This window comes from Pundamilia nyererei, unplaced genomic scaffold (assembly GCF_000239375.1).
Source record: "Pundamilia nyererei isolate P.nyererei 1_Seehausen unplaced genomic scaffold, PunNye1.0 scaffold00398, whole genome shotgun sequence".
Taxonomy (NCBI): Eukaryota; Metazoa; Chordata; class Actinopteri; order Cichliformes; family Cichlidae; genus Pundamilia; species Pundamilia nyererei.
Window position 1 is genome coordinate 4,905 of NW_005187799.1, and position 10,750 is coordinate 15,654.

General features: G+C 38.2%; 1 protein-coding gene across 1 annotated transcript in view; it reads left to right on the forward strand.

Annotated features, from left to right (window-relative positions):
• The first annotated feature begins 547 nt into the window (after positions 1 to 547).
• Positions 548 to 10,750, forward strand: part of zmiz2 (zinc finger, MIZ-type containing 2) — a 31,032-nt gene continuing 20,829 nt past the window's right edge. The window contains exons 1-4 of the mRNA XM_013915923.1: positions 548 to 758; positions 6,954 to 7,029; positions 8,873 to 8,990; positions 9,981 to 10,183. Of these exons, the coding sequence (XP_013771377.1) occupies positions 6,986 to 7,029; positions 8,873 to 8,990; positions 9,981 to 10,183 (365 nt within the window). The 5' untranslated portion in view covers positions 548 to 758; positions 6,954 to 6,985. The remainder of the gene's footprint in view (positions 759 to 6,953; positions 7,030 to 8,872; positions 8,991 to 9,980; positions 10,184 to 10,750) is intronic.

Consider the following 10,750-nt stretch of genomic DNA (forward strand, 5'->3'; position numbering starts at 1 on the left):
TAGAGGGTCACTGAGCAATGAGCAAGGTATACAGAGCAGCCATTCTCTGCCTGCAAAAGCACACTGCAAAAACCTATTGTAATTGACTCAGCTGGAGTCATCGTGTGTATTGACACACACGAGAATAGCTGTGTTAATATATAAAAACATTAGTTTACCTTTGTGTGTGTGTGTGCAATGATAATTGCAAAAATGCATTATAAATCGCCCAACTAGCCTCTGCTCGATAATACGGCCATCAAGCAGCTTTGTCTTAATGACACAACTGCGACACTAGTAGCTAAGCTAACGTTGTTTAGCTAACGTAACTACCTACAATCAAGCGGCTTCGTTGTCTGGCAGCTGGAGCAGATACGGGGTGAGTTCTGCGGGCACTTATTATCAGGAATACCGGTTCCAGGAAATTAGTAAGGCGCTTTTATTATCGCGTGAATAATTACTTAGTTAGTTAAACTAATTACTTAATTAGTTTAGGGTAGGAAAATAGAGTGTTACACAAACTTATCAACGCGAGCTAAGCATCCTCCATTTAGCTAACGGTGCCAACCGGCGGCGTGTTCACATCCCTCCACAGCTCTGTTTCCACTTCTCTGCTGGCATTCACAAGACAGCGATACACGGACTTGCTGCTAGGGTCACAACAGCACGTTGCAGCTAACCAATACGGGACTATTGCATTGTTTCCCCCCACCGTTTCCTTGCTTTTAAATCGCCATTCGGAATCAAAACAACCCGAGTTTGATCATCAGTCCAGGCAGGTCGGTGAAACAAAACATCTGCTATTCTCATCTTGTTTTTTTTAAAAGTGACGCTTACACACTCGCGCAGAGGTTGAACTCCTCCACACAATCTATGCTGCTGATTTTTCCTCCCGTTCTGCTGCACGTACATTACAGCCGCATGTTTTGTTTGTACTGCGATACTCTTTGAGTTGAGTGCTAGTGTTGATTTGCATGTTGTACACGGCTCTGATTATCACCTTTTATTCACCTTATCATGTCTAAATGTATGTCACCATTAATTTGCAGTCCATTTCGTTAACTGGGTGTTTCGGGACATTTATAGGCATAGGTGGTCGTTGTTGTTGCGTTGCGATATATATTTCTGAGCTGAGGTAGCCAGTGCCCTGTTTTTTGTTTTGTTTTTCCTTGGCCATGACTTCCTGGATTGTGTGAGGGGTACAATAACATGTTGTTCTGGCATGAAGACAGACTGTTATTTTGGGTCAGCGTTGACATGAAAAGACAGATTCTTACCTTTGTTAACCTCGTTATACGTTCAGAAAAGGCTCAAATGAATATTTATGGTGAAGACTTTTAGCTGCTTTTTCCTGATTTATTTCGTTTTTAAGATGAAGTTGGGCATACATTCTAGTTGGTGACTTAGTGAATGTAATTCAACACTTTTTTTTAAACTTGTGTCTAGGATTGTATTTATGCCTAAGGTATGTGTGCTAACGGAAAAGGGGCTAGTGGAATAACTAGTCTAGTACAGTATAATATAGGATAGAAAAAACCAAACAAACAGAAAACATGAGTGAAGTTTGTTTAGGATTGAGTTGCACTTTGTACTCTGGACTATGACTGCAACTTATTGTTTTCATTAGGGGTGCACTGATTGTGAAAATTTTCTCTAGTATTAATGTTTAAAAACAGCTTTTGTTTTCCTTATTGTTCAGTGGAAATAAATTTTTTTCTTTTAGATTTTTTTTTCAAATTACTATAGACCACTCACACTGGTAAATGCCATATTATTTTCTGTTATTCTGATACCAGTCAACAGGCTTAACGTTTAAGAAAAAAAAGCTTTGAGCTTTTCTCTACACTTCTGTCCAAAATGTTTTCAGGTTGTTGTCACATGTGATGTAGGTGATATTTGGGAAGCTGACACCAAAGATTCGACCTTTTTTTCCCCTTGGAAGTGACAACTGTTTGTTTTCAAAGTTGCTTGTTAGTTAAATTTATCAATTGTTTCATCAGTTGGTATATATGAGGGGAATAATGAGCTTTTAGCTTGTTTTGGAACTGCATTTGTTTTAATACTAAAGACACAAACAGACAAGAGGCATTATTTCTTGTTAAAGTTGGCCCACAACTTCATCTAGGATTGCTGCAGACAGGCAGACACACACACACACCCCGCTTTACTAGCAGTTAAAGTAGTTAACAATAAACAACAGTAGGAGGAATTTGGAAAGGTCAGTAAAGTTTCCTTCTAAACAATATTGTCACATTAAACATTTTCATAAAGGTTAACCTGGCCAGTGTACACACTGATGTTAGCTGCTTAACTATTAGTAGTTACTAGATCGCCACAAGCGTAGTTTCAGGGGCTCAAAAGCTAGTGTACTCCAAGTTCTGGGCCTACACTCTGATAATTCTGAGGGTTGCAGCTGAAGGTTAACTTAAGCTAGTGAGTAGTGGCTATGGCTAATAATAAAAAGCTAATTTTAATTTTGGAGCTACCCAGCAAACATCAGTCGTGTCCGTCTGTAACATTATAATTTATGGTGTTAATTTGACAGGATAACACAACTATTTGTGTCTGAAAGTTGTTATTTCAAGAGGAAAGCTTAGCAACTAGAGCGAAAACTGGTATCTTATCTTACCAGCTTTATTTGATCAGCAATGAAAATGTGAAGCTGAAGTTACTAGAAGCGCGCTTACCTCATACAGTCTAAATATAATCACTTTTATTTTTTGTTAGCGTTAGCATGCTGTCTTCACAGATGCTTGCAAAGAACCAAAGTTGTGTTAGCAGCATAATGCGGTTGTTTTTGTCCTGGATGCCGTTTTCCACTTTACCATTTATCTCGTCCTTTTGTGCAATAAAAATAAATATCCATATGTCTCTTTATTTTCCTCCACTGACACACAAAGTAAAATCAGCTGATTGTAGTGAGAGTGCAAGAACTGATAAGTGGGGTCAATAGGCAAGGAACTGTAAACTGGTTTTCCACAACCACCGGTTCTCGATTCCCATTCCTACTCTTCACCACAGTGAGGATTGCAGCTTATTAGTTTAACATTGGTATTTGGTTGCTGCTCTGTATTGGCAGATACTGTGAGCAGTGAATGTGAGTGCGAATGGTTGCCTGTCTCTGTGTTAGCCCTGCGACAGACTGGCGACCTGTCCAGGGTCTAGCCCGCTTCTCGCCTTATGACAGCTGGGGTAGGCTCCAATGCCCCCCGCGACCCTGAAACGGATAAGCGAAAGTGGATGGATGGTAATCTAAAAGTGCTGGCTGAGTCTGCACTTGCTCAACTTACCTGTTTTGTTAGAACAAGACACAGTCAGAGCTTCCATCCCATCTCCCTCTTGTCAGAACCTTTCTTGCTGATGTGCTAAAGAACAACTTTTTCATTTTCCATCTTTGAATCACACATGTTATCCAAGGTAGAGGAAACTTATCTGTGACAATGCTAAATCACTGAAGCTATGTCCACCAAACACGGAGAGCATAAGTTTTCTAGCGAAACTGAAATAAGCACAGTTTTCATTGACAATATTGGACTGCGGCCACAGAATGGCTGTAATGTAAAGGATGGCTGCACATACTAATTGACAGACAAGAAGCTTTATGATACCGCTCACTGAGATTTAAAAAACAAAAACAGAACATATATCTTTTTCTTATCAGTGTATAGGGGTGGCGCTTTTTGCATTTTTAAAATTTTGGCTTTGAAAGGTATCATAAGTCTCCAGTTCTTGATCTGAAGGTCAAAGTCCCAGAGACCTTGACCTCAAAGTTAAGATCAGAGGTCAAGTTGTCTAAAAGATCTAGACAGTTGGATTTTCAGATACTGTGAATTAGGAGTCAAATGTGTGTCAAATTGTTAAGTGGCTTTTTTTGGAATTTGCATCAGAGGTTTACTTTCTTTTCAGTTGTGTGTGTGGGAGAGAGAGAAGTGAAGTGTTAAATAGGGCTGCAGTTTCTAATTTTTTGTGATGGATTAATAGTGTTTTGTTGAATAGTCCAACTTGCACATTTTCAGAAAAGCAGCAATTATTTGCATTTGACAAGCTTAAATTTATTAATTTTAGGCATTTATGCTTAAAAATTAAAAAAAAAAACTATCTGAAATTTTCTTAAAACGTTCTTAAAAGCAGGAGCTGGAAAGCAGGAATGCAGGTATAGGAGCAGAGGGTCAGTTGTGAGTTGATTGAGTGGCTTTGGTGTTTTGGCTGGCAGTGTGTTGACAGTAACAGAGAAGCAAAGAACATATGGTGAGAAATGAAATGCTGCTAGACATCATTTTGTCATTTCTGTACAGGTAGTCTGTGCTGGTTGTGTTCACATTAAACCTGTGATAAAGTTAGACATCATAGATGTTTCATATTTATTTTTGTGTGGTTTTTGCCATCCAGCTGTAATGAGACAACAATAAGTTGTAAAGTGCTGGAAGTGCTTTTTGATGAATGAGAATTCAAGTATGGTGGTTACATGATCCAAGATTCAACTCTCTCTTTCTTTCTTTTTATACAAAATATGAAGTGTCTGACCTAAATCTACAAAGTGCAAATAGAAAGCCAGAGAAAAGATACAGTGGGAGGGGATGTTCAAGGCTCTGATGTTGGAAAATTAGCATGTCAGTTGGTAACTGTCAGATAAAGAAAATCTTGAGTGGGAGAACCCAGGAGGAGAGCAGTGGCAGAGCAGTGAGGAAGAATGTGCTGGGAAAAAAGCATCTGTCATTAAAGGAGGAAAAGGCACAAATAAAAAAGCAGCGGTGTTAATATATTGACCAAGTCAAAGAACAAGTTTAATCTGTTCTTGCATGTTCTCATGTGGTGTAACCTTTTTTGAACACTGTAATTAAGACATGCTGTGTGTGTAGATTAAAATGGTCCAAGCGTCACATTTGTCTGCACAGTAGAGCTGCAGAAATGTGACATTTCAATTTATGGAGGTTTGATGCTTTTTTTTGTCACATATGACAGGGTGTCTTTTACAGATGTACCAATATCAGGTAATTTTAACCTTTTTCTTGTATAATAATATATTGGCAAATATAAATTGCATTTATATTTGCATGGATGATAATTAGCTGTTATGTCAATTTTGCTTTAGCTACATAATAAAAGTAATTGAGTTGTTTTAGGCTTTTAGCTTTTCATCACACGAAGTCTTATTTCTTTGTATTGTTCTTCTAAGGAGCCACACTTTCTTGCAGTTTTTCTGAAGCGGTCTTGAGACGGTAGTTCAAAGTTTTACTTTTACAGACAGACATGTCTATAGGAGATGAAAGTCATACATTCTTCACTCTCTTGCTAAGGGAGAGGAAAGCCACCCTTGATAAAAACCTAATTTCTGTCACTGTCTTGCTCTTTGGGTCACTACTCATAGCTCATGACAAGAGGTGAGGGTTGGGCCATAGTTTGACCGGTAAATCAGTAGCTTTGCTTTTACGCTGAACTCTCTTTCTACCATAGCAGACCAGTACTGCATCACTATAGCCACAGTCCCAACCTGTCTGTCAGCAAGACCATGAGATGCTTAAACTCCTTCACTTGGGGCACCACCTCGTCCTTGAACCAGTAGACCATGGCTTCAGACTTGGAAGGGCTAATTGTTATACCCATTGCTTCACACTCAGCTGTGAACTGCTCCTTTTAAATCTAAAAGACATGGATTGAAAATACACTATGCTTCAAAATGGATCGTGGTTTTTTTTTTTTATATATATATAATACTTGTTTATTAAGGCCCTCTTAAAATAAATTTGCACAAGTAAAGACAGTGACAAAATATTTTAGAGAACTGAAATATCAATTGACTGTATATTCAAAACACTAGCATTTTTCTACAATATTACAACTTTGAAATGGCACCGAATAGTAGGAAGGACACGGCAACCTGCTAGTGATCAAAGAAATCAGAACTCAGAACAGCGCTATATATGCCTTTTTAATCAACTTCACACTACCATAAACCTCCAGCAACCAACTGGGAGAGTAATATACATTGTTCCGTATTGTCCCCCAGTTACATGAGCTTAGAGTCCGGTTGGCTTAAATTGATGTCACTTAAACACAACACAGAGATGTTCTGGACATAAAGTTAAAGTGGTTGTTTCTTCACATTCTTTTACTGGCTTGAGTTCATTTTGTAAGGGTTTGGACTCCTTTGAACACAGGAAGCAAAAGAAGTACCTTTTGTATTGGTGCCCTTTTATAACTATGGGCCCTATTGGCTGATGGAGTTAATGGTTAACTCGTGTTTTTTTTTCATTAAATTTTTTTTTAGATTAATCTTTAAAATGACTGTAAATTTATTTATGTATTTATTATTTGTAAAATTATGTTCACACATAAGGTGTGTTCAGATGTGTTACCATACTCAGATGTTTGGGTGACAGCAAATTATTTACCCAGGCGATAATAAATTTGATGTTTTGTTTTGTTTTGAATAATGCTTTTCATTTTTTAATAATGAAAAGCATCAAATTGTCTAATTGAAATATTTTAAACGGCAAATATTTCATCTTTTCATCCTTATGATTTTTTCTAAATGATCAACTAGCTTCACTTGTGTTTTGGATTCAGAAATAATCAAATTGATAGTGATCTCTGTCTTCAAATAAAAATAAAACAGGAAAAAATTCTGCTTAAGCTTTAAACGTTTGTGTCGGTAAGTGACTATTGTACATTGGTGTTCTGAGAGAAGACGGTGCCTCTCTGTTCTCTTAAATTTCTTTTGATATCAGCAGGCTAAATATAGCTCGCAGCACCCCTCCCCCTCCTTGACGAGGTATCAGAGCCAAGAGAGCAGTCAGTGATAGGCTAACATTTTGATGTGCACAGTGACACACACACACACAGATTAAAGTGAGTTGCTCAGAGTGGGACGGCACTGTCTTTGTGCACAGAGTACGGGCTACAGTGATGATAAATTGCTGCTGTTTGCGGCACCAAATGAGATTTGAGTATTCGTCTTTTTCTGTGCGTCTCAGGGCTGCCACTGGAGGATGGTGGGGGTACTCCGATGAACCTCCTCAAGTGCATGAAACCCTCCTTGCCTCCACAAAGGTATCCACACACTCACACAAGTGTGACCATAAGCTCAGTGTCCTCAGGTGAATCATGTGACCCTTCACCTGCTAAGCCAAGCAAGAATGAGTCTTGCATTACTAGGCAAGCCACTACAAGTTATAATGGAATGAAATTTTTCCCATTAGTTGTTCACTTATTTAATATGATTTAAATATACAAATTGGTTATTTCATTAAAAATTTCAAATTATTTTTATGTATGTTTGAAGTGTTCTTAAAACTACTCTTTCCACATCATATCTTCTAAAATTAAAATATGAATAACTTAAATAACTTTCATTTTCAAGCAAACGTCCCAAGCATTTCAAGGCTCAAATAGACTAAATCAGTTTTCTTTGGATTTTGGAGAGCAATCCTGCAGTAAGCTTTTTAAAGGTCTTACACCAGATTTGTCTATAACTGATTGGTTGTCTGTGATACCTACACTACGCCTGGTACAATTAAAGAAATAGTTATGTTTTTCAGAATTTTGAAAGTATGGTTTATTGTGAAATTCCCAATATAAAATCTTTCTTGTATGGCTTTATGCCTCAAAGGGACATTGTCATCTCCAGTTTCATCAGTGCCGTCTCACTTGATGGGGAAGATGTTTTTTTTGAGACACAGGTTCAGAGGGAGAGTGAAGTCAGCGCTGCACGACTTGTAGTGTCAAGCGATAGGAGTGTGCACTGCGTGTGTTAGCTATTCTGACCAGTATCAACCCTTCTTCATTCTGTCTCCTCCTGCACTCCATGGTCACATTTTGCTGTTTTTATGCAGACAAATTCATAACACATATGAAATTATGATAATTTTTATTATGAACTATTAATTTAACAAAGTTCCTAAACATTACATGTTAAGCAGTCATTCGTAAGCAGAGTCTGTTTTGTGCTGGCTATAGCTGATGTTCCCCTGCAGGCCTTTCCTCATGCAGTCATGGAAAATCAAAGGAAGAGAAGTCCAATTGCAGAACCATGCTGGCAAATATAAATCAATGCAGATGGATAGAGAATGGATGGAGAATCTTTTGACTATAGACATGCTCAGTAAGTGTATGTGCTGCACCTCCGACCAGGAAGAAAACTTGGATGCATGGATCTGTAAATAATAAAGGAAAAAAAAGAAGCAGATAACTGAATTCCCTCCAGTTTGAACTATTAAAGGGAATCCAGAGTGTTTTCTGTTAAGTCTTTTTGGATGCATCTGGATTCGCTTAAGCCGAAACAGTCTTAATTGAGTGCAGCCATACAGCCTGATGACTGCTGTTTCACTACAGAAAGAAGTGGAAGAAATGTGTAGGCAGCTCAACAACAAGCAGTAATGGTTAAAAAGGGGGAAAATGGGGAAAAAAGTTACAGAAACATATTGAATCTGATTATTAAGTGAACAAATGCCAGATTAAACTTCTATGTCTTTACCAAAATATGGAAGAGTAATTTAAAAATATTAAAACTAAAACATCCATAATGGTGTTGAAGGTTTCAGTGTCAGTAAGCCTTCAAATATTGTGCTCTGAGACCGGTGCTGTCCTTTCCAGTAAATGGTTTTCAAGGAGGAAGCAGAAACCTTAACTGTGAGATAAATAAACCATGTTATGGTTCATCATTAGCTCGCCAAAGTAAAAGGTGCAATGATTACCTTTTACTCAGGTCCTTGTGCTACAGCAGTAAAATGAGCTGTAATAAGGTCTGTTTTCATCATCTATTTTCGTTAGCAAATAATAAAGTTATGTCTGATATTCTGACATTTAATGTTATTGATATCTAGATGAAAGCTCTCTCTGCCTCTGCTGAACCTCCACAACTATCCCAGTGACTCGTATTCATATCCTCCTGCAGCATTGGCGGCTCCTTCATAAATGAGCCAGTCTCCTGGCAACCAGGCACCAATCAGCACGCAGGATCTCTCTCTGTAGTAACCACTGTGTGGGGTGTGACCAATCACACACACAATCAGGTAACACATGACTTGGTATCCTGGGTATCCTGGGACATTGTTCTCCTCCTGTTGGCTGTAACTATACAAAAGACTAATTTCAGAAGTATATACAAAGCCTGGGTTTAATTCAGAGTATAAAATCAAGGGCTGCTATTCTGACTGAGAATCTAGAAGTGAAATATTTCCCTTTACTAAAAGGGCTAGATTTTGTAAGAGGTACTTGTGCATATTCAGTTTGTTAACTAAAATAGATGGTAGTCAGGCAATCCCCTGTTTGGAAGCTTATTGTAGTGGATGGGGTCAGCAGCGAAACAGATGTCGGCCCCTCCAAAAAGAGGAAAAATCTGGTGTAAGTGCACACTGTGTATGAGATTTTCAGCCCTGTTCAACAGGGCACTAAAATAATTGTATTACTCTCCTTAAAGCCACCAGAATCACTTGACGAAAACAGTAATTTTGCCTTGCACGATATGAGAGCTGCTCGAGCACCAGTGTTTCAGTGTGTTGCTCGGTATTTTTCATCATGATTGTTTTTTTGTTTTGTTTTGTTTTTTCATAAATGTCCCGTAATCTACTATTAGAAAAGTAAAGATTAGAAAACAATAAAGTCATCAATGGGCTAGCTGCTTTTCTCTGAAAGACTTTTACTTTCAGGACACTGATATGGCTGAAGTTGAGCTGCTCTCAACGGTTACATCCACATTTCATTGTTAAATGTCCTATTCCTAACCTACAGTGCTGCTATAACTTTCACAAATACTGTTTCGTCCCAAAGACCAAAACATGTTTGAGTCTACTTAGAAGTACATGTGTAAAAAAATTACTTAATTATTTTAAAATAAACTGTCTCTCTTTAACTTTCAGTTTGAGTGTTAAGAGTTAACCTAGGAAGCCCACACTTTGGTCTAATGAATGTCTCCCACCACCTTGTCTGCCTTCATATCTTCCCATCACTTTATGGTTTATATGACTGTTTGGGGTGAAATTATTCCTCCTATTCCTATGTAGGTGTTTGGTGCACCCATGGGCCCTGGCGATAGCTCTGGCAGTCACATGATGCCCGGTGGTAGCCCTGGTATGGGTCCTGGGATGGGCTCCCAGTTCATAGGTCAGCAGTCATATGGAGATCCTGTCTCGAAAGGTTATGGCCAGCCAGTCATGTATGGACGTCCCAGCACTGCTTACAACCCAGCCTCCGCCTACAGTGGAAGGTATGCCATCCTATTGTTCTGATTATTGGCCAGTCTAGTTGGTGCTGTGAAACAACATTTTTTTATGCTCAGAGAAAAGGAAAAGAGAAACTACTAGTTGTAGTACATTATGTTCACCAGTTAATAGGTTAATATGCTTTTTCATGTCAAGTTAAAAGACATTGTAGATCCTTCAACACCAATTATTAAAAAGATGTAAGTGAATGTATGTATGCATACATTTTACCTTGAACGTCATTAAAAGATATATGCTGTACAGTCATTCCACGCTGGAAAATGAACATTCAAAGAAATCATGTGTATTTTAGTACTGACTATTTACACAGGCACAACTCCCCTAGCTTGCTGACTACATCCCATAGAGATGGTTTTATACTGTCCGACTACCAATATCACCGTAAGCAACTGAACTCATCTTTATCATTGACAAAGTAACCTTACAGGGAGTGCAGAATTATTAGGCAAGTTGTAATTTTGAGGAATAATTTTATTATTGAACAACAACCATGTTCTCAATGAACCCAAAAAACTCATTAATATCAAAGCTGAATGTTTTTGGAAGTAGTT